This window comes from Malaclemys terrapin, chromosome 5 (genome assembly GCF_027887155.1).
Source record: "Malaclemys terrapin pileata isolate rMalTer1 chromosome 5, rMalTer1.hap1, whole genome shotgun sequence".
Lineage (NCBI taxonomy): Eukaryota > Metazoa > Chordata > Testudines > Emydidae > Malaclemys > Malaclemys terrapin.
In genome coordinates, this window is record NC_071509.1 from 108,211,667 (window position 1) to 108,237,374 (window position 25,708).

Sequence of the window (25,708 nt, forward strand, 5' to 3'; positions counted from 1 at the left end):
AGCTGTTTTTCCCATATATAAAGGTATAGCAAGACAATCAATCAAAGAGGCCCAACAGCAAGGAGGCCCAGCAGATGTATCCCATTACCCCTACCCCTGGACCCTGGAAGGGCAATCAATCAAGGGGACCCAACAGATGTATCCTATATACCCCTAGAAAGGAATTTAAAATTCCTTAGGTCAGCAGAATGTATGCACGTTAAGTCATTTGTTACTGGGTATAAAAAGGCTTGCTCTCCGCTTGTAAGGTGTGCTCCTCCCTCTGGCATGAGTCGAGGGGGACACCCGCTCAGCTGACTGATCAATAAAGAACTTGAAGCCGTCTTCTAGACTCCCGTGCCTCCTTGGGGTAATTGGGCAGCTCCAGGGGGAAACGAGCCCATTTGGCTAACAAATGGCGACTCCGCCGGGACTTCTCTCCCTGTAGAGGGCACTGACCGACGGCCGAGGGCGATTCCGAGGAGTGGCCACCTCGAGCTGTTGCTTTGCTCGGGCCTCGGATCGTCACAATCGGCCGGGGCGGCTGTGTCCTCTCTAAAGAGAACTCTGAAGGACACGGAAGCAAGACGGCTTCAGAAGGAGGGGAAGTCTGGCTGCCGGACGCGGCCACTTCGGGCGGTAAGTGCGTTTACCTCCTGGGTTTGAGGAATAACGCCCCCGAGGTGTGGGTTGGACAGTGGAAATCCCCTAGGCAGCCTGTATACGGGAAGGTATGTTAACATTATTGTAGCTTTGTAAATGTCTTGTTGTTGTGTTTTTGGTTAAAGGGTAAGCAAATAACGGCCAATGAGTAACGTAACTAACTCCACAAGTCCATGGGCCGTTTTTAACAATTATTGGGACTTGGAGCAACCTCAGGGATTACTCTTGTTTATAGGAAGGGTAATCTTGTTTCTCCTCTTAATGGTGTGTTGGAAACCGAGATTGTAACTGATTAAAGGATCTGTGTGAAAGATGAATGAGTGCTGCTGACAGGTCTGAGGCTTAAGCTGACTTCAGCCGCCCCAAGACTCCTGCGAGGGGAAACCCGATGACCAGGATATCTTGATTGCAAGGGGGGTCAGCCGAACCTCGTGACCCAGCGGATATCTGAGTTAGAACTAGATCTATACCTCTTCCCCCTCTTGATATCTCTGTCTCGGAAAACTCTGGGTAAAGCATAATGGGGTCCGGACAAAGCACCTTCTCCTGGACACCCCTGGGATGTATGCTGGATAACTGGAAGGCGTTTAGACGCCAGGCTAATTATGGAATTGTATTATGTAAAGACAAGCTTGTAAAATTCTGTACTCTCGAATGGATGACATTCGGGGTGGAATGGCCCGAGGGAGGGACGCTCAAACCAGGGGTTGTACAAGCAGTACATAGCATTGTGACCTGGGATGGGCATTGGGACCAATATCCCTATATAGATATTTGGCAGGACCTTGTGGCCAATCATCCCCCATGGTTGCAAAAATGTAGATCACAAACTATTAAAACCTTAATGGCCCCTGCCCCTGTTAGGAAACCCTGTTTCCCTGTTAAGAAATCTTGTCTGCGGGCTGTGATTCCCTCTGCCCCTGATCCTATGCCCCCTCCCCCTTTGTATCCTGGCCTCCCGGCTCCGGTACCCTCAATTGAAATCCCCCCCCCCACATCTCTGAGGATAATGCCTCAGCTGAAAGGGGTGAGCCAAGCAACCAGGATTTTTCCAAACGGGACCCCCCTCCGATCTCTCTGAGCTCCCCGGTGTCTAACCACACCAGGAGCAAGGGTGGCCCGGTACTCCAAGGGCCCCTGCAACAGAATTATTTGTGTCCACTGCAAGAAACTGTAGCCCCTGAGGGTAATCTCACTATGGTATATGTTCCCTTTACCACTAGTGAGCTATATAATTGGAAGGGGCTTCGGGCAAGAATATAGAGGAACTTTTAGAAATAGCCATGAAGGTTTATGATCGGAGGGATGATGAGGAGCGAAAGAAAGGGGCCCGTGTTTTGGCCATGGCCCTGAGAGAAGGATATGCAGAAAGGGGGGACAAGGTTAAGGAGAAGCCAGGGCCACCTGGGAGGGGACGGGACCCCCGCCTGGGTCAAAACCAGTGCGCTATCTGTAGGGAAGAGGGGCACTGGAAGAATGAATGCCCCCGGCGACAGGCCATGGGAAAGGAACGTAAAAACAAAACCCCGTCCCTTCCCATCCTTTACAACAACACGGGACGTTCAGGGGAGGGATCTTCCCCATAGGGAAGCCGAGGGACCCAGCGGCCCCTCCTGGCTGCGCAAGCTGCCAGTCTGGATCCCACGGTAAAAATTAATGTGGAGGGCCGCCCAATTGAAGCCCTTATTGACACTGGGGCCACTCTTAGTTTGCTCCCCCTTAGTAAGGCTCCCCGAGGTAGAGCTCGGGAATGTGCCATGGTACAGGGGATAGAGGGACAAACTACAGCTTTGGAAAAAACTTTGCCTCTCCTAGTAAAGGTAGGGGACCACCAAATTTCCCACCAATTTGTTTGCAGCCCCTCTTGCCCCATCGCACTGCTTGGACGAGATATTCTTACTAAACTACAGGCAGAAATCTCGTTTGATAAAGGGACTATGGAAGTTAGACTTCCTAAGCAGCAGTCTTCAAATTACCAGATGACCCTGATAAGTGCTGGAAATCACCTCCCGGAATGCTGGGGAGGAATGAAGAAAGCCAGCTGTCAGGGGTTAACCTTGAGGTTTGGGCAGAGGAGGGAGGTGTCGCTCGAGCCCGGAATGCTTCACCAGTGCATATTTCCCTTAAGGAAGGAAGCAGCCCGGTCCGAATTCGACAATACCCTCTTAAGCTGACCACTAGAATCGGGTTAAAACCTCTGATTCAAAAGTTTCTGCAGTGTGGGTGGATCAGGGAAGGCACGTCCCCGTACAACACTCCGATAATGGGAGTGCCTAAGCCTAATGGGCAGTATCGGTTGGTCCAGGACCTGAGACAGGTTAACAAGTTAATAGAGGCTCCCTATCCAGTCGTCCCAAATCCCCATACTATTTTGGGCCAAGTTCCCAAAGAGCACAGTTGGTTCTCTGTAATAGACTTAAAAGATGCCTTCTTTTCTATCCCCCTTGATTTGGAATCTCAAAAACTGTTTGCCTTCGAGTGGGAGGACCCAGATACTCATTATAAGGCCCAATACCTTTGGACCGTGATCCCACAGGGACTTACCTGTGCACCTGAGATTTTTGGCAGCCAGTTGAGAAGGGACCTTGCCCCATTCCTGGCTAGACACCCCTCATGTAACATAGTCCAGTATTGCGATGATTTGCTCTTAAGTACTGAAACAGAGGCAGCTTGTAAAGAGCAGACTGTAAAGCTCCTTAATTACCTTGGGGCACAGGGGTATAAGGTTTCAAAGGAAAAAGCACAATTGGTTAGGCGACAGGTCACTTTTCTTGGGTATCATTTGTGCCAGGGAAGTCGTAGTCTAGGTAAAGAAAGAATCCAGGTGATACTCAATAACCCTCGACCTCAAAACCCCCTAGAGTTGAGGGCTTTCCTGGGGTTGACTGGGTTTTGTCAACTCTGGATCCCTGACTACGGGGGAAGAGCCAAACCGCTGTATGAATCCTTAACTAAAGAGGGTCTGCTCCATTGGACGTGGACCAAAGAGATGGAAAAAGCATTTCGAGAGCTAAAAGAAGCCTTGGTTCAGCCTCCTGCTCTAGCCCTCCCCGACCCTCGGAGGCCATTCACTCTATACGTTCATGAGAGGGGAGGGGGGGCTGCTGGAGTTCTATGCCAAAGGTCGGGACCAACCTGGCGACCCATTGGATACTACTCAAAGGTGTTGGACCCTGTCGCCAAGGGGTGGCCTGCCTGCTTATGGGCCGTTGCAGCAACCGCTCTTCTTGTACAAGAGGCTGAAAAATTAACCCTGGGAGGGGACACTGAGGTTGTGGTCCCCCACGGGGTGCCTCAAATACTGGGGACGGGCGCTGGGGAAAAGCATTTAAATCCCAGTCGACATACCAGATATGAGGTAGGGCCCTTGCTAGCCCCTAACTTAACCTTTAGGACAGTTAGCTCCCTCAACCTAGCTACCCTATTGCCTGACCCTTGGGTTTCCTATGAGACCAGCCCCACTCATGACTGTATTGAAGTCTTGCAACAGGTGTCCCAGGCACTCGGTATACAATGGAAGTTGCATACACCCTGGAGGCCGCAAAGCTCGGGTCAGGTGGAAAGAATAAATAGAACTCTCAAGGATACCCTCACTAAACTATGCACAGAGTCTAGTTTAAAGTGGCTTGATGCGTTACCACTCGCCCTTAACTGCATTCGAAGGGCCCCACGTAAGGGTCTTAAGCTTTCACCATTTGAACTGGTCTTTGGGTTCCCTCCCCGAATACTTATCCCAGGATTCCGGGAGGATGTAACCTGGGAAGTGGGAAATGACTTACTATGGAAACAGGTTTCCGGGTTGCAATCTGTTTTGTTACAGCTGCATCGACGCGGCGCCATTCCAGGCTCTCCCCTTGGACCAGACCGTGCATCCGTTCCGGATCGGTGACCAGGTCCTTGTCAAGAAGTGGAAACGTGACCCCCTTACGCCAAGGTGGGACGGTCCACACACCGTTTCGCTCATTAGCCAGGCCGCAGTTAAAATTCTCGGGAGCGACAAATGGACACATCACACCCGGGTAAAGCGGTTTCTGAATCCTGACCAGGGAACCAATCCCACGGAAGAGGACACCGGCCCTCTGCCCACCCCGGCCCCGGAAGTCCGGGGTGGCACGGGCGAAGACACCGTCTGGGAGTATCAAGGACTCGATGGGCTAAAAGGACTGTTTAGGAAAAAGCAATAATGAACTCATTATTGATATTTCTGTTCATAGGTGTCTATCACGGCTATGGTTGGGAGAATAGGTTTATACAACTGGGAGAAATAATAGCGAGTTCCTTCAATCTTAGTAGCTGCTGGGTTTGTGGAGGTCCAGGGGATTGGAATGAATGGCCTTGGGTAGCCCAGCCAGTGCAAGCTAAATGGTGGATCAGTAATTTAAGTATAGTCCACAAAGGAACAGAAGTTTGGGATGAGGATAGTAGCCCTTGGTGACTCTATTCCTCTGAGATGGGGATCCTTTGTCTAAACCGAACAAAACCAGAAGGGGTGTATGTGGGCAAAAGCCGATGTGACTGGACCCTATCTCTAGGATTTGACTGCTATGATCACCCTAGTTGCCATACGTATGACTGTTCTAAATATCAAGGACGGTGGAACCATACCCACGTAAAACTCACTAATCATAGCTGGGTAAGTTGTTCCTACCAACAGCATACCGGCGAGGGCTGTAAGGCAGTTGGACAAGATGGGTTCTTTGATGCCCTCTTTCTAAGTTGCCAGCGAGATAATACCGACAGTAAGGATCACGTGGTACGCTGGTATCAGTGGGCATGCAACATTCTAATGGAACTCGGGTAACCCATTTTAATCATTTTTGGTCTACTACCAATAGCCCTAAATTTGGTTGTAATTGCGCTTGGAAGGAAGGGGCTGGGCCTTGGAAATGTGACTATTGTAATCCTGACGGTACATCTATTGTATTAGGGGGACCCCTGGAGATGGGTAACTCTTTGTATTACGAAGAACCAGGCCCCAAGGACTATCCCGAAACCTGGGATGGCCCCTTTGCGAATGGACAATGGGCCCTAAAAGGCCATTACTGGATATGTGGGCAATACGCTTATCGAAGCTTGCCTCCAAATTGGTCAGGAATATGTTATGTTGGGTACATTAGGCCCTTATTCTTTCTACTACCCCAAATCCAGGGAAATAAATTAGGAATTAAGGTATATGACGACTTGATTAGGGAGAGGCGGTTCGTTGATTCCGCATTGACTGCTGGAAGCTCCCAAAAGTGGGGGGCTCAAGAGTGGCTCCCTGTGTAATTGCATTAGTCCGACAAATGGCTAATCAAATTGTATGCCAACGCATGATGGCATTATATCAACCGGTAAAAGCTGAGGATTGGGGGCCATAAGGCTCTCAAAATGCTTTTAAGGGGGGAGAACCTTGTTAGAATAAAGGCCAAATACTTGCCTATTATCCAAGCTGTTTTTCCCATATATAAAGGTATAGCAAGACAATCAATCAAAGAGGCCCAACAGCAAGGAGGCCCAGCAGATGTATCCCATTACCCCTACCCCTGGACCCTGGAAGGGCAATCAATCAAGGGGACCCAACAGATGTATCCTATATACCCCTAGAAAGGAATTTAAAATTCCTTAGGTCAGCAGAATGTATGCACGTTAAGTCATTTGTTACTGGGTATAAAAAGGCTTGCTCTCCGCTTGTAAGGTGTGCTCCTCCCTCTGGCATGAGTCGAGGGGGACACCCGCTCAGCTGACTGATCAATAAAGAACTTGAAGCCGTCTTCTAGACTCCCGTGCCTCCTTGGGGTAATTGGGCAGCTCCAGGGGGAAACGAGCCCATTTGGCTAACACTACAGATCTAGATTAGTGAAGAGAGGCTTTCACAGTCTCTTGTTTCCCAAACAAGTTGAAAGAAACATTTGGGACATAGTTACAAAGTTCAAGTAAAAAGACATATTGCTGAAGGATAAAGAAACTAAGAAACAAAGACCAGGGAGGAAAGATATATTTTTAGATGAGATCTGAAAATTGATGAAGAGTTCATGGGGCAGAGAGATACAGGAACCTTTTGCTTCTAGGATCATTTCAGACTCTCTATGTTATATTAACTATCAAATGATGCAAACTTCAGATTAAAAAAAGGAATCAAGTTTCTATTTAAACAATCTGCAGTTTTAAAACACTAGGAAAAAATAATTACAAAAGAATGCAGCTCACGTGCAACTTTTTAAATTATTTTTTCCAACACTTTACTAAAAAAGATTAATATATTAGTTTTCCATATTAGCTGACCATGTAAATACATACATACATGAACACAAACACAAATGGGTATACACATCGGACCTATATCTATTCCCAGTGAAATCAATGGCAAAACTCCATTCACTTCAATGGGAGCAGGTCCATTCTAGTGAGTCATAAGGTTACAATGATTTAAATCAACGATTCAAACTGTTTTGGTCTGTATTCCACAAAATGGCTGACAAATTGTTCCTTGATTTATCCCACAAACCTCTGTAATCATAAAAGTGTACATAATTTGTTAATAAGAAGGAACAATCGGGAGGGTGAGGTGGGTGCTGGATAGAACGGCTACTGGTATTGTCTAGGGGTGGATTTGTAGTTGCTGTTGTAATGTGAGGTTGCTGGTCCTATTTTTTTTCTTGCCTTATTCATATGAGTTGTCTCACTGATTTCAATTGAACTACACATACAACTAAGATAAGCAGAACTTTCCCTGCAAAGCACCAATTATTCATATTCGGTTTTACTATTCTTAGGTAATTATTCAGGCAAAGGAACTGGGAAAAAAAATAAAGTACTCCATGAAGCTCATCCTACTAATTTTACAAAAATAATGGTCCCAGAAGAAAAACTGCAGACAAATATAATATGAAGTCCTGATGAGTAAATATTTTTCTATCATCCCATATCCAGTTCTACGGAGACCAAATGTTCTGGGAGAAAAACAACCTCAATCCAATAACGCTTCACACATGCAGAGTCTCTCATGAGAAGATGCTATGTTCCATACATGTCTTTTTGTTTAGAAGCATTTAAATTTCAGTTCTAATATTTATGGTTCAGATTCAGCAAAGCATATGGTTTTATCTATTTGAGAGGAATTTGTCATATGTTTTGCCTTTCTTCCATTTTAGAAAGGGACATTGATTCTTTTGACCACAAAGTTCACCTAAAAATCCAATCTGATACTTCCTCTTCTTTTCATCCCCCACCACCCTCAAACCAAACACAAATGTTTCTCTTTTAGTGAAAGGCATCTTTATTTATAAATTGTTTCTATTAAAGGAAATGAGACAAAATTAAGTTCTTGCTTCCTGTTCAAAATCACTCCATCTACCTTTGTCATAGTTTTGTTCAAATCCAATTTGACACACAATGTGGCTTTTGGGATAAACCTTTACCACTGTCAATGCTTTTGCAGCAGCTGCTAATAAACAAAAGAAAAAGTACTTAAAGATTCCCAGTTTCATCTGCTGCTCCTATTCTGGATACATGTATTTCTAGTCTTCACTTCCTCTTCTTTATGACAGCAAATCGCATCATGAGAGAACAGCTCCCAACCTCAGCCATAGCAAAACAAATTCATATTTGTGCAAGATATGAGTGCTATGCGACAGTGCACACTCTTAATTGTCCCACAACTCCTTCTTGACATTTTAAAGTCAAAATCCAAAACACAAAACAATGTAGTTTGTTTTCTTTTATAAGGTATGAAGACAGCTGAATAAGCGTTTTTTGGGAGGCAGATTTTGGCTTTTTTTGTTACATTAACTCCATTCTTGCCTCTTTTTCTTAGAAGACTCTGGCAGCCTTTGGAGGACCTGGAATGTGACTTTATGCAGATTACAACCATAGCTACAGCTCTCCCAGCTCAGAATAAAAGGGAATGGAGTGCTGGGTCTTAAAACAAGAGAGTTGTTTCTCAGCTTTCAGCCACCTCAGGCAGTGAGGTCATATTCTGTCCTCCAAAGATTGTTCTGTCCTCCAGTGAAAAAAAAAAGCTAAGTCACATCATTATACTTTAGTTTAAACTCTCCTTTCAGTTACAATGGTGCAACCCTACTGACGTCAGAATTGTACCATTTTAACTGATAAGAAAATTTGGATCTGTATTTGTAAAGCAGGAAAAAAACATTATGAAGAGGTCAACTTACTACAAACATTAAAAACAAAAACAACCCCCCCCCAAACAAATACAAAACCATCAAGAGGTCAATTTTCTCTAAACATTAAAAACAAACAAATAAAAAAAAACAGTCACTGTCTTTATTTGTGTTATCTGTACAAATTAGATTGCAAACTCCCTTGGTGGAGACCTTGTTAAAACCTTGTATCTGTGAAGTGTCATTCACACCTTGGATATTCTATCTATATTAAGGTTGTATACCGCCACCCATCACAGTAATATGTGAGTGCCTTCCATTTAAAATCAATAGCAACAGTGAAGTCCCTAGTAGACTTCATGATGTCTCTGAATCATCTCCTTTTTCAGGGTCTGCTTGGGGTACAGTTTTTGTTTTGATTTTTTTGGAAAATGATTAATTTCCTCTTTTTTTATGTTTTGGGTAGCGGAGGTTTAGGAGTCAAAGGGGTGGAAGTGTTGCGAGTGTCATTCTTATAGCTGGAAATCTTTTTTTTAAAGATTTTTTTAAAAAGATCAGTAATTTATTCTTCTGTAATCGATTTAAAAAATGAAACATGGGATCAGACAGCATGGATTGAACATGCTTTTCCTTGTCAGCATAGACCAAGATGTGTTAAAATCACTTTAGACATACAGTATTTACTAGGTTGGGTTCCAACTGGGGCCTTGTCTATAGTGGAAAACTAGCCATTGTCCTGAAGCCATTTTTACAAAATAGTCTTAAAACCTGTAAAACCCCAGTAACCTGGTTGTGCTAGCTAGGGCTGGTTCCTATGGGGAAGGGTGAGGGAGAACTTTAAAAAAAAATGATAGTCTTGAATATTTTTCAGCCAGGCTCTGTCTACAAGGATAGAATATGAATCCATTTTATAGATCTTTCTAAAACAGAGTTAATTACTTGGCTAGATGGGCCTTCATGGCTCTGCCTATCTACACCCTACAATACAAGCGCTAAACGTTATAGGATGACATATAGGATAGCATAACCAAATGTTGTATGTAAATCTCCTCCCCTCATGTTCTCTGGCTGCCTTAACATATCTGTTAATATGATTGTCAGACAATAATAATAAATAAATAATAATAATAATTGATACAAAATGACAACTGCTCTAAATCCGCTCCATGGCTGAGGCTATGGGTGAGGAGCTCCTCACAGCGCCTGGGCTGGTCTGTAAAACTCCTGGCACCGTATCGATCTCTGGACAGGAAGAGCTGAGTTTGTCTGCAAAGCCCTCTATGGATTCCTAGCCAGGTATTCATAATAAACAGCAGCAGGCACAGACTGAAACCGCACGGGCACGGAGTGAAACCCGATCGTCCCCGCGGCACTGCCAGCCCGGGAGCTCACGGGGCGGGAGGAACCCCGGATAAGCAGCTACTTTTCTGCAACCTCTCTAGCGCTGCTACTGTGTATCTGCGCGGGTGCTGCTGCCTCCGCAGCTCCTCCTCCCGGGTCTCTGGGTGTCGCTGGGCCGGGTGTCTCCAGAGGAGGGCCTTGCCCGGATGTACTATACACTGACTCATAATCCAATCGACACAGCAGCGGCAGGCAGCGAGACACACACACAGAGCCCAGCTCCCGCTTCGCTCTCCGCCTCCCCTCCCCGACAGCAGCGGCGGGGCTGGCCGGGCCCTGGAACGCGCGGAGCCCCCTCCCCTGCCGCCGCCGCGCGCACCCCGAGGCGCCAGGGACGGGCACTTGCTCCTGGGCTGCCCCTGCTGCCTGCCTCCTCCTCCCCCCCGCCCAGCCCTGGCCGCCGGCTGCTGCAGCCGCACCGCCCCAGGTCCCCGCTGCTCCCGCGTGTCCCTCCCCGGCCGCTGGATAGAGACGCAGGCAGCTTCCCTGAGCAGCACCCAGAGCGCTGCTCTCCTCCTGGCAGGAACATGGGTAAGTCACCTTCTCCCTCCCCCCGCGGTCTAGCCCGGCTCCAGGCAGCTGTCCCCCAAAGTTATCGCCTTATTACGCGTCTGCCTCTGCCCCCGCCCTCTCTGGCATTGCTCTGCCGCACCAGGCAGGAGGGACGGGGCCATGATGCCGAAACAAGTCCGCTGCTCCTGTTCCCATCCCCCTTCCCCGTCCGCTTCCCCCCTCCGTGGCTTCTGTGCGGCTCCCTGTTTTGCATCCTCTCCCCCGTCGCACTGTCCCTTTTCCTCCAAGGCCGGCCCCTTGCTTCCCTCCTCCCTCTGTGTCGGACGGGCAGGAGGAGGAGGAAGACGACTTCATGCAACTTCCTCAGTAGCTCTGTCGTCTCCCCTGACGGCCGAGGAGACTCAGGGTGCAGATTGCTTTTGCAAGGGCTGTGTATGCTCTGAAGGGAATGGGAGGGGGAGGGGGAGGGGGGAGATGTCTCCACCCAGCCACTGGGTAAAGAGCACAGTTGTGGCCACGAGGAGTGTAAAACCAGAGACAGGTCCATGAAATAGACAGGCAGGGACTTGCTCCGTGCTGGACTAGCGGGGTGTTTACAGGGTGTGTTGTTACTGGGCTGAACTCAGTATCTTGGTCACTTAAGGGCTGGGAACAGGGGTGAGACAGCAGGAAGCTGAACGTAGTAATGGCACCTTATTTCTGAACTTAAAATAGCGGGTTTCCTCCTCCTCTAAAATCACAGTGCAAAGTTTCTGTAGGCTCCTGTGATATTGCCAGTTAATCCATCAGGCTGGCCTTAGGTAGGCTGAATGTCAATTTAATAAACCGAATGTACTCCTCAAATATAATTTGTTTTACAGTATTTGAATGCAGATTTCTTAAGTGGAAATCAAATTCTGTAAGTATTAAAGGAGATTTGGAGCAAGCGGCTATATAGGTCATTCAGCAGACTACATTTCCCCCCACTTTTGTTTCTGTAATAGACAGGTGGGATAATACATTACAAAGATTACTTGATGTTCCATTCTCACCTATGGTGTTCCTCTGCATACTTTTTGGAACCCCAAAGATCTTCATATTAGCCCCACCCCACTAGTTTTAAGTCACCATGTGTCTAGTGAAGAACTGCAGTCGTATTATCTGTCTGTTAACTCCCAAAGCTTGTAGGCTGATGGAGACCTCCAAAGAAAACCCACACTGATCTAGAAAGCAGTGCTGCCTTATGGCTCAATGGTGTGAGTGCTGAGAACACTGGATCTCCTTGGAGGACAGGAATTGAGGACAGTGGACCTCTGCCAGAGAGGCAATGATACTGTAGTCTAATACAGTGGCTCTCAACTGGTGGTCCGGGGCCACCTTGGGGGGCCATGAACAGGTTTCAGGAGATCCGCCACGCAGGGCCAGCATTAGACTCACTTGGGCCCAAGGCAGAAAGCTGGAGCCGCACCGCATGGGGCTGAAGCCAAAGGCTGAGCAATGTAGCTTTGCATGGACCCCAGTGGCATGGGGCCCCAGGCAATTGCCCTGCTTGCTACCCCTAATGCCGGCCCTGGCTTTTATATGCCAAAAAACAGTTGTTGTGGCACAGGTGGGCCGTAGAGATTTTATAGCATGTTGGGTGGGCCTCAGAAAGAAAAAGGTTGAGAACCCCGGTCTAATAGTCTAAACATAGGATAAGGAGTCAGCAATTCCTGAATTCATAGTCCTAGATTTGACACTGGACTCCTGCTGCTGCCTTAGATAAGTCACTGGTTTCTTTTGAGACCATATAAATCTTTTGCCTTTTACTAAACAAAGATTTCCATGGATAGAAACGACCTCTATACCTTAGTTTCCCTGTCTGTAAAATGGGGATAATGCTTACTTACCTTTCAGGGCTGTTGTGAAGATTATTTCACTTTTATAAAGTGCTTGGAAGAGGAAAAAGCCTATGTAACTGTTAAATATAATTAATTCTTTTCTCAGAGGCAGGTACTAAACCTCTGCCTGGACATTGTGGTAGGGTTCTGGATGTTTCATTTAGCTTAGATGAAAGGCCAACTCCTTGACTACTTACTAGGTGATTTTTAATTACACTGATCACAAAAGTAGGAATATTTATCCCAGTGTCACAATCAAATTGCTAGTGCGGAATGAATGCTGCATTCTACTCTAGAAAATGCTCCATTCCAGTTGTGGGTGAGTTTGTAAATTGCTTGTGGAATCTTTCTAGCCAAAGCTTGTTGCATAATTATGACATTGTTAGCAGTGATAAGACGATCAAAAGGGATTCCCTTCAGAATCCATCAAGGATGCTCCTTACTTGTCCAAAGGAGTTACTGTTGAGCAACAAAAGGAACCCGCTTCACTTATTTTTCCCACCCCGCCACACATCTGGATCTGATTCTGCTGCCTTTCAGGTCAATGGCAAATTTATAACCTCCTCTACAGCAGCTCGTGTTGTTCTGAGGAGCCAGTGACCAAGATGGAAATCAAAATTGCGTATCCCCCCAGGTTAGCCAGCTAGCTGTTTTCTGTTACGTTTTTAGAGCAAATGATGACTTTGGATGTTTAGGGTCTCATGATTAAGCTCACAAAATCAATATAATAGCTTCCCCGGCTCAATTCCAGTGTGCTCTCCTTTTTTTATTTGTGCATTGCGTAACTGTTGGAAATCCTCAGAAAGTAAGTATTGAGGATGACTTTTTGCAGCACTAGATCTCTTCCTCAAGCTTTTAACTTGGTAAACCATACTTGAGAATCAAGTATTTGTGGCACTGAGTACTAAATCTGTTTTATGATTAAACATACTGAATATTCTACACTTAATAAGCAGGTCAGAATGGGATTAGTAGATTCATACACTAAATGATGTAAAATGGAAGCCCTGGAAAACATTCATATTCCAATCAAAAGATTTGTGCCATTAAAGAGATTCATATGTTCATGTGAGGCTGTGGGAACTCTGCTGTTAGAATGCCTTTCCTATCTCAGACGCACCAACTGATTATTCCTCTGTAGTCATTCTCTTGGAAATGATTTGCTTCTGTAGGTTTGAATTAATACTTGCCCTTCCCAAAATTGTGCTTTTGTCCTTTGGATTTATATTTAAAATTATTAATTCAGACATTACTTTAAAAAATGTTCGATTTTTAGCATTAAGCATTCCTTTTGCATGCTAGGTTTCTTTAACTGTTCTTGGAAGTACAGCACTTTGAGTACTTTGGATGACACTCACTGCTATTGTTTTCTGTGCCTTTCCTAATGAACATTACTTCTGCATTTTTACCATAGTATCTCTGGTTTGAAAGGAATTTTGTACCCAACTGTTTAAAGATTCATCTCTTTGTCTTATCCCCTGCAGTGCAACTTTATGTAGTATCTATCTTGCATTATAAAACATTATATGGTATTTTATATGGGTACAATTTATTTTTATCATATATATTAATTTCTACCTGCAGATTAGATGTTCTGGATTGTAGACTTCAGCTGCGAGTGGGGGTCTGCATCTAAATTTCTTAAGTGTTTCTACACCACTCAAAACAATAGCATCTGTATGCCCTTAAAAAACATGCACACAAAACATCAATTCTCCTATCTAGATGTCTGGCTTAATTACAATATTGCTCATGTACCTGTTCTCATTTTGTTACCTACCCTAATCCAATGCTAAAGAGAGACCTTGGTGAATAGAGATTTACATTGCCAATATCAGGGCCCAGTTCTTCCCTGCGTAGTCTGTACTCATTAATTCAGTGTGTGTGTTTCCTTGCAAAAATGTACAATGTGCTAAATATGTTCAGGAAGTGTCAGGCTTCGGGTCAGCCTGTTGGTTGAGCTATAACATATGAGATCCAGATTGTGGATGGCACAGATTGGCAAAGATAAAGTCCCTGTTTTCAAGAGGTTGGTTTCATGAATGCTTCCTTCTGTTCATCCTTTAGAGGGAGCTGAAGTGTGTTTCAGGTGAGCCTGTATGCAGTGTGACTTTAGGGAAGAAGGTGAATGGGACAAACTTCTTTTTTTTCTTTTTAAAGTCTAATATAGTGGCAGGAGGGTGGAAGTAGATTAAAATATTCTTCCATCCTGAGAAGGTTCTTTTTACTACTCCTCTCAATACGTGCACATGTTATAGTGGAACATGGAGGACGCTGCTCTGGTGATAATTGATGTTGCCAGACTGGAAAACCAAAATATTTGTATTGCACTCATAATAGAGCTAAGAGGGTTAGCAACCAACCTCTTCTACAGCTGCCATGGATTTAACTCCACAGGTCAGATGACTATGATCGGTATCCCCCTCCTTCCCTAAAACAAACATTATTTTACATTAATAGTTAAGAGAAGTGTTCATAATTCACCACTAATTAACCAACTTTACTCAAGAAAGGTTGAAAACTTGTGTATAGGATTCCCCGGCTAGACTCAAAATACACTGAAGAATTAGAGGGGAAAAATCCTCATGTCTTATTTATTTTGCTTTTCTGGTTTATTTTCTTTACTTTTTTCTATGATGTTCCCAAGTCCCTCTTGTCTTCATAATTATACTCATTCATTTCTTCCATCTACTTTTCCTAGTTCTCCCCTTATATGCACTTCCCCCAAGGAGGTTTTGTTCTTTTCTATTTTTGTTTCTCTTCTTGGTAGCATGCTCATTTCCATTATTACTGCTTTGTTTTCTTCAGCTTTCATCTGTTCTTGTGCTCCCTTTTTTTCTCTCCCAGATTTTATTTCAATTTTTTAGATAGACACACATTCCTTGCTGACTTCTTCTTAAACTACTACATATTTTGTTCTCAGAGACATAATTTTTGAATGAAGCCTTTAACCTAATGGTATAGACAAAACTACTAGGCCTCTTTAAGAACAAAAGAACGTAAACAGTGGTTTCAACGCAGGAGCAATGCTGATTAGGGAAGATTAGTCAGAACTAATCTAACCCCTTTGGCTTCTTCAGAAGTCCAGAACTGCAGGTTTACAGGAAATTTTGTGGGGGGGGGGGGAGTGGGGGGGAGGAGATACAGTCTAGAACTAGTTATTTCAGTGTCAGCATTTTAAAGATTCAAATTTTTTTTGCTGCAAACTGGTCTTTGCTTTGGGAAATGACAGTACAGCCTACTATACTGTTGATGCACTCTGACTAGAACAAATACACTGGTTGTCTTCACATCTAATTATTTTTTCAAAATATTTTATAAGGAAAAATGATTTTTTTGGTGTTACTTGTATCAGTTTGTGGATTAACCACAGATAGGAAATGCTGACCCTGTTTTATAGATAATAGAAGACTCACTTTCCACCATAGACTAGCCTACTGGCATGCTGTACCTTAAGGAAGTGAGAGCCCTTGCTATCTATAACATTGGAGGCATTCATTACCTTTTAGGTTGTAGCTTGTTTTCCATTGTAAGTGTGATTACGAACCTCTAAGTTCCTAGAAAATAAAACAAGTAATTCGTCTTGAAATGTTGATTTGTGTTTTATAGCTAAGTCAGAACTTTTTAATGACAATTTGAGAGTTACTTGGAAAAGATATTTTTCCCAATAAGGGATTTTGAAAGTGGCATCTTTCTCTTTAAGTGGTCTGTTGATTTTCTGTTAAATCCTCGTTCTAAAACAGCATAATCTAGACATTTTAGATTTGTTTCAATCTCTATTTCTGTATGAGCTTTATTCCATGGGTTTATTTTTGACAGGTAGGGAGGGCCCTACCAATTCACAGCCATGAAAAACACGTCATGGACCATAAAATCTGGTCTCCCACTGTGAAATCTGTATAGTATAGGGTAAAGCACACAAAAGACCAGATTTCACAGGGGAGACCAGTGCTTCTCAAATTGGGGGTCCTGACACAAAAGGAAGTTGCAGGGGGTCACAAGGTTATTTTAGGGGGTTGTGGTATTGTCATCTTTACTTCTGCGCTGACTTGAGAGTTGGGTGGCCAGAGAGCAGCAGTTGCATGCCAGGAGCCCAACTCTGAAGACAGAGCTCCTGCCAGCAGTAGCGCAGAAGTAAGGATCGCATGATATGCTATTGCCACCCTTACTTCTGTGCTGCTGCCTTCAGAGCTGGTTGGCCGGACAGTGGCGGCTGCTGACTGAGGGCCCAGATCTGCGGGCAGAAGTAAGGGTGGCAATACCATACCATGCCATCCTTAGTTCTGCGCTGCTGCTGGTGGCAGCTCTGCCTTCAGACCTGGACGCCCTGGCCTAAAGCCGCTGCTCTCCAGCTGCCCAGCTCTGAAGGCAGCACCGCCACCAGCAGCAGTGCAGAAGTAAGGGTAGCAGTACCACAACCCACCCTACAACTACCTTGCAACCGCACCCCACAACTCTTTTTTGGGTCAGGACCCCCTACAATTACAACACCATGACATTTCAGATTTAAATAGCTGAAATCATGAAATTTATTATTTTAAAAATCCTATGAACTTGAAATTGACCAAAATGGACCATGAATATGGTAGGGCCCTATTGATAAGGTAGAGTTTAAAAAAAAAAATGGAGTTACACTCTATGGAAAGTTGAACTTCAGAGTTCTCCTTTTGGACCAAAAGGAGTTGATCTGTTTCACAGAATTTACAAGTGCCATAGATTTGCCCATTGGAACTTGTAAACACTGTAAAACAAATGGCTGTAGTTGAAGGAGGCTTCAAAGCTTTAAAGACATCCTATAAAATCTGTGAGCCAAGTAGCTCTGGTTTAGGGAACTTTTAAGATATACATAAACACTGGTGATCTTGTAAAAATCCTTAAGACAAATAGCTGTGGTTCAAACTAGATTGTAAACTTGGCAGATACCCAGAAGATCTGGTTAAATTCATAAACCAAGTAATCCTGATTCATACTACTCCAGTCTGGACAGAGGACTCTAGTTCAAGCTACTTCTAAGATCTGCTGGCAAAGCCTGGATATATTGTCAACTTCACCATTGGGGTCCAGTTGAAGAAATGTGAAAGGTGTGCAGACAAAAAAAGCATACCTTGCATGTCTCAGACTTGAATCCCTTTGCAGACTCCATTGTTTGTAATCCCTGCAGTGAAATGGATAGGAACCAAAGAAACTGTAAAGGAGTATCTGAACATCCAACTCTCAAAGTGTATCACCAATAATTTATTTTGGAGGCATCAGAAGTGACTGTTACAGTTAAAATTGAATTGAGATTTGCACTTAAAAGTAGTATTAAAATCCCTCTATTTCCCAGTTTCCTAGTCTCCAAATTTGGCACAAGAACTCTTCATATAGCAATTGAATTTTCAGTGAATATCGAGGAAAATATTTGCTAACTTTTGTAGAGGAAACATTTAAAAATGCCCCATTTTTGAGACTGACCTGTTTTCCTCATATTTCTGTGTAACCACAGTCCTCGCAAGCTCCAAATTTCTCCGACACAGTCTAACAATAGCTTCAACATAGGCCAATTCTGAAGGTTTATTAAAATACAGAGACTTATTTCCCAGGTTAGAGATAATGTAATTGAGATTTACAAGATCTGCCAATGAAAACTGTTCTGGTCCATCTGCTACTTCCATTTCCTGACACAGCCTGTCTGCCTTCCTGACTAACTGTGTCACTTTGAAGAAAAATTAAAATTTTTGAGTTTTCATTTCCATTATTGGTTGAAGTTTTTCTATTGGCTCCGGGTCAGATTCAGCAAATAACTTAAATACATGCTTAAATTCAGTTAAGTCTTAAAGTATGTGCTTTGTTGAATTGTGGCTTCTATCTTTGACTCACCAGTTTTTTCCTGCACATATCTGGGAACGAGGTTGCCCAGCAGGGAGTATGAAATTGAAATAAGAGAGAGGTGGCTTTGGGGGATGAGCATCAGAGCATGGATGTATTGGAGGGAACAGCTAGAGGGAAAGGGATATGGGAGATAATAACATTTGAGCTGGATTTTGAGGAGACAGGTGGGATTTATCAGAGTTGCTTGGAGACCTGAGAGGAACAACAGGCTTATGTATGGGGACAAAGGATCTCGGAGGATGAGAGCTCAATATCTCTGCTCAGGCATGGGAACGTGAAAGGCTCTCCTGGCAGGAGATGTGGTGTTAACCCAAAGCCGATGAAGTTTTTTTGTTTGATTTGAAGATTATGGTGGAATTGTTTATTTTATAAATAATTATGATAGTGTGTTGTCATGATAGTTCAGCAAAACTTGAAAAAGACTAAAAATTCTGAAACGTAAAACTTCATTAGTTAAGGTTGTGAATGAATATACGTATAACCACATTTGATATATATTCGCACACCATATCTGGAACAAACAGAACCTAATTAGAATATTGTACATACAACAAAAAACTCCTAAATATTTGAAAGTCAGGGAACTCAGAGATCAGGTTTCACAAACAACCTTTACTCTTCTTTGCTTTCACACCTTATCCCTGACCACACAAGATCTGTCCCTAAGATTCCCTTACAACCACATACCATGCCTCTTCTACATCTGCATTTCCAGTATAAGTCTTATACTCCATTGTCTTGTTGCACCGTCTACATACTAATATTGGAACTAATACATAAGAGCCACCAATCCATAAACAGACCCTCCTCCAATTCCTTTTCTCTTTTATTAACCATCTGCACCTACAATACCTACCTGTCAGAATAACCAGTTACATCAAAATAGTTGTCCCTCTCCCACCCCATATTCCTTAGAGTAAAGAGACCCCTATTTTCACATCTTACACTTCACATACAGTTTGGAGACAACACTTTTTCCTATCCACCATTCCATTATCTGCCACAGTGAAACTACCTCATCTGCCCTCCATAACCAGACTGAAAACTGTACTGGACTCAGAACCTGTAGAATTACACAGTAATTAGGGACAGATTCTGCGACAGACTCAGTTGAATTACATAGCAGGAAACTGCAAATTCTGAAGTCTCTTAACAGTTAGGTTAGCTAAAACAACAGCAAAATAAATACAAGCAAGAATTAATTGAGCAAGTAAAAAAAAGACGTCTTCCCTTCCCATTCTTCAGCCTCTTTCTTTCGGAGCTCCCCCATACCTCCCCCAACACATTTAAACTCCACGGTCTACCTATGCCACATCTGTTTTTCTGCATATAAAAGCCAGGGCCAGTGTTAGGGGGTAGCAAGCAGGGAAATTGCCTGGGGCCCCATTCCACAGAGGGCCCCGCGAAGCTAAGTTGCTTAGGCTATGGCTTCAGCCCCTGGTGGCGGAGCTTGGGGCCCCAGGCTTCAGCCCCATGTGGTGTGGCTTCAGCTTTCTGCTCTGGGCCCTAGCAAGTCTAATGCCGGCCCTGCTTGGCGGACCCCTTGAAACCTGCTCGCGGCCCCCTGGTTAAAAACCACTGCGTTAGATCAAAAGGAATGTTTTGTCATGCAGGCATGTCATGTGTGTTCTACTTTCCAGCTGCCACCAGTTCCTGTTGAGGGCATGTCTCGAGGTGCTTCTTGTCTCTATGACATGGGCAGCACCTGATTATCAGCTTCTGATCTGTCACATTACAAGTCACAGGGAATATTTTAAATTAGTGGGGAAACAGAGTTTCTAACCTTAGAAATGAACTAAAGCACGTCTGTCATGGCTAGCTGCACCTCTGACCCGGTCTGTGGTCTCTCTGAGTTCACCCCCAGTGATGTTAGCTTATTCCCTTACCTTTTCTGTGGCGTGGAATCCTGCAATTCTCCCATTCTTATACCATGTCCCAGGCTACAGCACACTGTGGGTCGACTATGCTTCCCCGGTAGGCCCAACTGGCTTCAGCACCTACAAGTTTTCTCTTCGGGAGCTGTGACCAGTAGTTTATAAATACAGTGACCCAAAGTAGTTTTCTTAAACCAATGTGGTGTTTAAACTTAACACTAGGAACAAAGAATAAGAGAAAAGGGGATTTAAAACAATAAAAGGGCTAAGTGCATGTCTATCTTTCCTAAAGCTTACCGCCCCACCCTGGAAGTTTAGGAAGATCTAACTTCTCCAGATCCCCAATCTCATTTCTGTGTCTGTGGCAGTCTGTTCTCTGGGAACAGCTCCCTCACACCTCTGGACAGAGAGTTCCTGTTTAACTGTTTCAAGTCCATTTGATCAGTTGGTTCCCAGTACTGGGAAAACAAGTCTTGTAATTTGGCTGGCACCTGAAAGTAGCATCTTTGCAGCTTAAAGTTCAGGCATTGGCTATTATGACCCCTGACAATTTTACTGGGAGAGGGCTTTGTCTGGGGTCATTGTGTTGCTCTCCTCTCAGTTCCCCAAAAAGCTTTGCTTTAAACTAAACCAACTTATGCACATACTGTTGAAAACATTCCAGTAATCCAAAATACCCATACAGGAACTATCCCAATAACCAGGGCACACCCAATACTCAAATTATTACAAATCAGCACCACATCCTTCACAATGTATTTATAAAAAATGCTCCATTCCTATTATGTGCTATAAAGAACAAATAAAGATTCAATTAATATCTGGGCCCCATTGTGTTAGGCACTGTACATATTTATTAGAAGACATATCCCATAGAGCTTACAGTAGAGTTTAAGAGAAGACAGTGAATGTGACCAAGGGGAGAGAAGTGGGAAGGAGGTTGAGGGCAACAGTGACGAGATTATGCACTAAGAGGCCAACAGTGTCCCAAACCGCTGCCTCTTTTTCTTAGATAACCGCCGCATATTACTATATTTTTCCATTCCGATGTGGGGAGCTGATTATAAGGTCAGGGTGTAATTCTACCACCATTGCCATAAAGCTGCAAAGTACTATGGCTCTGACTGTACTTACAATAATAATATTATCAGGGCCGGCTCTAGGTTTTTTGCTGCCCCAAGCAAAAAATTTTTTGGCTGCCCCCCACCCCAGCCCTGGGCTCTCCCCCTCCCCCACCATCCTGCCACCCTAGCCCTGGGTCACTGGTAACTCGCTCCCAGGGTGGGGTCATTCAGCAGGAATTTTGGATGTGCACAGAACACAGACAGAATTGGTTCCCATATGGTTACAGAACTGCAGTAAAGTGGAACAATTTTCAGCTTGTGTGACTGGAGAATATCTGGATGCATATTATAAGACTATCCTACATAAATGAGAAAAAGTTGAGGTGCCTTTATCATTCTTTTGTTCCATTCTTTGTTTCTATGGGGAATGCACTATCACGGTCTTCCTTTTAAACAAATAAAACTAAAACTTAAAAAAAAAAAAGAAAAAAGCAATGGCTGTTGAAAATAGCAATTCTAGTCCTAATAACCGCTGGGAAGCATTTCTGGCTCAATTTATTCTACTTTTTCTACAGCAAGTTACAGTGGATCAGTATATTTGATTTAGGGGAAATGAAGTAACAGCTGCCCAAATTGAGCTTTAGCACTCCTGAATTTTGAGGGTGTTCAAATCTGGAAGGCAGGTGCTAGATTCCCTTTCTGAATATTAGCGATATCTGGAAAGGAAAAGTCAATTTCTGTTTCCATGGCTCAGAAGTGGAAATCCTCCTAAGTGCCTGGTACTGTATCTAAAGCTGCCCAAGTCCAGAGCCTCCCCTCCCTTACTTTTCATTTTAAATTCTAGTGGGATCCACATACCTCCTTTGCTAGGCTTCAGATAGAGAGGTGCACTGTCCATTTAGTCCTCCCAATTCCTTCTTTGGGGGAGAGCCCAGGGCTGGGGCGGCAGGAGGTGGGGGTGTGGGGGGGGAGAGCCCAGGGCTGGGGCGGCAGGGGGTGCGGGCCAGGGCTGGGGTGGCAGGGGGCGAGGGGGGGAGAGCCCAGGGCTGGGGTGGCAGGGGGTGCAGGTGGGGGCCAGAGCTGGGGCAGCAGGGGGTGTGGGCGGGGGAGAGTCCAGGGCTGGGGCAATACAGGGGTGCGGGGGAGCCCAGGGTGGGGGGTAGGGTGACCAGACAGCAAATGTGAAAAATCGGGATGGGGGTGGGGGGTAATAGGAGTGTATATAAGAAAAAGACCCAGAAATCAGGACTGTCCCTATAAAATCGGGACATCTGGTCACCCTAGTGGGGGGGGGCAGGAAAAAACCTAGAGCTGGCTCTGTTCCTACCATTCACAGCAAGCTGCAGATTTCAGTGGCATAGTCCTTTCTCCCACCCTTTCCTGTTGCTCGTGGCCAAGGGAATGCTGGGAAATGTAGTTCTTTCCCTGCTCCAGGGCTGGCTCCATAGGCAGGGAGCTAACCAAGGAACTACAGCTCCCATGCTGTATTCTTGCGCCTCTGCAAATTTGCCGCCCCAAGCAACTGCTTGCTTTGCTGGTGCCTAGAGCCGGCCCTGAATATTATTATTCTATGAGTGCCTAGGAGCTCTAGATGAGATTGGAGCTCCAGTGGGGTAGGCTCTTCACATACACAGGGCTCTGATCCTGCAAAAAGCTCAGTTTTTTTATTATTAGTTCATAGCTTTAGATTGGAGTAGCACCCAAAATACACTTTCCGAATACACAGAAGAAGATAGCCCCTTCCCCAAACAGAGTACTGTACTCGCATTCTCCGAAACAGAGACCACAGTCATAACTATTTCACATAGAGGATGTGGGGAAGCTGGCATGTGCATAGTGTATCCTTTCATTGTTAATTTCATACATTTGAAAAATGGCTGAAATACTTGTATAACTATGTCTACTTTATTGTGGCGGCTTCACAGTGTTGTGAATGTGTCCAGAGTCAAAGATGTTTGTGTTGAAACAAGCTTATTTAACAGCCTGCCTTGATTTTTCACTCTGCTCTTTTCCTTTTAAAATTTTTGTTTTCTCTTACCTTTCCCCTCTTATTAACTCTTCCCTGTTTCTCCTGTTCCTTCATATCTCCAGCTCCATTCCTCATGGCCCAGTGTTCTCCTTTTAGGTTCTCCCCACGTTCTACCTCCTCCCAATGGTCTTTCTATCCCCCTCCTCCCAGATGTCTCCCACTCTCTTTTCTTTCCCTACGTCTACCCCCTCTTTCCTTCTCAGGGTTCCCTGCCTGGAGAAGGAAAAATCATTTCTGTACGTGGGTTTCCCACTTCTCATTCTACCTTTAACCCCTTAATGTCTGACCCCTCTCTTTCCCTGCAGTCTCCTCTTTATCTTCACCTGAATTTTTTTCAGTTTTCAAAAGCTGACAAGAAACCAAGATTTTCTGATTTGAAATGAAATTAAAAATGTTATTTCATTTTGTCAGCAAACCCAGAAATCTTCCCCCAACTCTAACCAATATTAAATCATGCTTCAGTTTTGCCTCCTTGGATTAACCTAATATACTAATATATCAGGTAGGAATATGTGAGGATATACTCTGTATGAAAATAACTACAACATCAGGCCCCAGTCTAACAGTTGATACTACATTGCAGACCCTTATGGCCACATGGAGCACCCCCTGAGTTCCACTGAAGTAACTGGGATTTTGCCCTTACTGACTTAGTTGGAGGAACAGAGCCTTACATTGCATTGTATTGATGATATTATGCAAAATGCTACATCTCTAGTTCCTTCCAAGATATAGCTCAGAACTGTGGAATCTTTTGGTCACAATAATGAAAATATGGACACTGGGTCAATTTTGACCATCAGAAGCATATTATTGTTGTTAAATTTATTTATTGATAAGTGAAGGAAGCTAATCAAAATCAGTATAGTACAGGAAATAGTGTCAGATTAAGATTAATCATAACATGATATTAAAAAACAAAACAAACAAAAACCCAAACCAAAAAACAAATCAGAGGTTCCATAGAGTTCAATGGGAAGTTTTGCTTAAAAACTGATGGAATGATATGGTCTATAGCAATTTGCTATATCTAAGAAGAAACCAATTTAACATAGAAAAATAGTCAGATTGTTAGAAGATATCCTGGAAAAGGAAAGAGGTGGCATTGTGTCAAATTTTTAATATACACACAGTGACCTTTGTTCTACCTTGTAATGGCATAAGGAGAAGGAAAAATCATGTTTTCAGGAGTCAGTGTTTCAGCGTCCCTTTTCATGTCCCTGTAGATAGTGGCTTTTGATGTCTGATAATAGAATAATATTCCCACAAGGTTTCAGGGACCTCTCTCCAGGGTGTACCTATTCTTAATATTTCCAACAACACATATCTAAAGAATGTAGATATAAGACTCCGAAGGCAGGAGACTTTGATTAGGGCAAAAAGTGACTCAGTCCACTTAATTAGAATACATTTTCATCCTCAAAGTTATCTGATATACTTATCTGTCTTTCCCAAGACAACAGAAGGGGGAGGCGGGGGGGCGGAAAGCATGTTCAGAAGCATTGAAAGAGTTCTTCTTTGATTTTACATTTCGGTCATAAATTTGAGTTCAGCACACATGTCCAATATGAAACAGATGGTTGGATAGACAAATGCCCTAGATATTAGATAACAAAGCACTTTAGGTTAACAAGGGGTGGGTCTGTTGTTTTTTTTTAAATATAATTGTAATTAAATAGGCCTATTGATATACATCTATGGATGTGAGTTGTACTATTGTTCTAGCATGTTTTGGTACTTCAAATTCTAGACAGCTTGCAGTAATTCAAAGACAACATATTTTAGGAACCATGTAAGCTAAAATTGCCAACCTTTCCAAGGTCACAAATGGAAACCTACATAATTAAAAAAAAAAAAAAAAAATGGCTGCACAAAGAGAACTAGTTAATTTCTTGAAGACTGTTATGGGCTGTATGTTTCATAAATTGATCATTTTTTTGGCAGCTTCTCTGAAACACACTGCTGTTTGACCTATATTATTTTTTAATACTGTTTCTCAAAATTTATTCTCTTTAAAAGGACCTTTAGCAAATGTGTCTTGAAATCAGAGGTATGTTGATGAGTCTTTGTTCAGATTAGGTTTAGGCTGGGCTTGGAGTTACAGATTTAATGACTAGGTGAAAAGTTTGGTATCAGGTTTGACAACTGGAAATCTTGTAAGCTGTTCTTATGAGATTTTTGCATTAATGCCAGAAATATTGAAAAAGCAGCCACGCTCTTAAGATTGGAACTAGAAAAATAAACAAACAAAAAACCAACCAGGCCTCCTCTGGTTTTGGCCATAACCTGGAAACAAAATGTGAGGTAGGTCTTGTTTTTGAATCCCTGTCCTAGAAATTCAAAGGTATTCAGA

General features: G+C 43.8%; 1 protein-coding gene across 4 annotated transcripts in view; it reads left to right on the forward strand.

Annotated features, from left to right (window-relative positions):
- Positions 1–10,293: 10,293 nt before the first annotated feature.
- Positions 10,294–25,708, forward strand: part of RAP1GDS1 (Rap1 GTPase-GDP dissociation stimulator 1) — a 166,008-nt gene continuing 150,593 nt past the window's right edge. For 2 of the 4 annotated variants that reach the window (XM_054029477.1, XM_054029476.1), the window contains exon 1: positions 10,295–10,676. In XM_054029477.1, the coding sequence (XP_053885452.1) occupies positions 10,673–10,676 (4 nt within the window). In that variant the 5' untranslated portion in view covers positions 10,295–10,672. Of the gene's footprint in view, positions 10,677–25,708 lie in introns of all 4 variants that reach the window. The other 2 variants (XM_054029475.1, XM_054029478.1) reach the window with 2 other exon arrangements.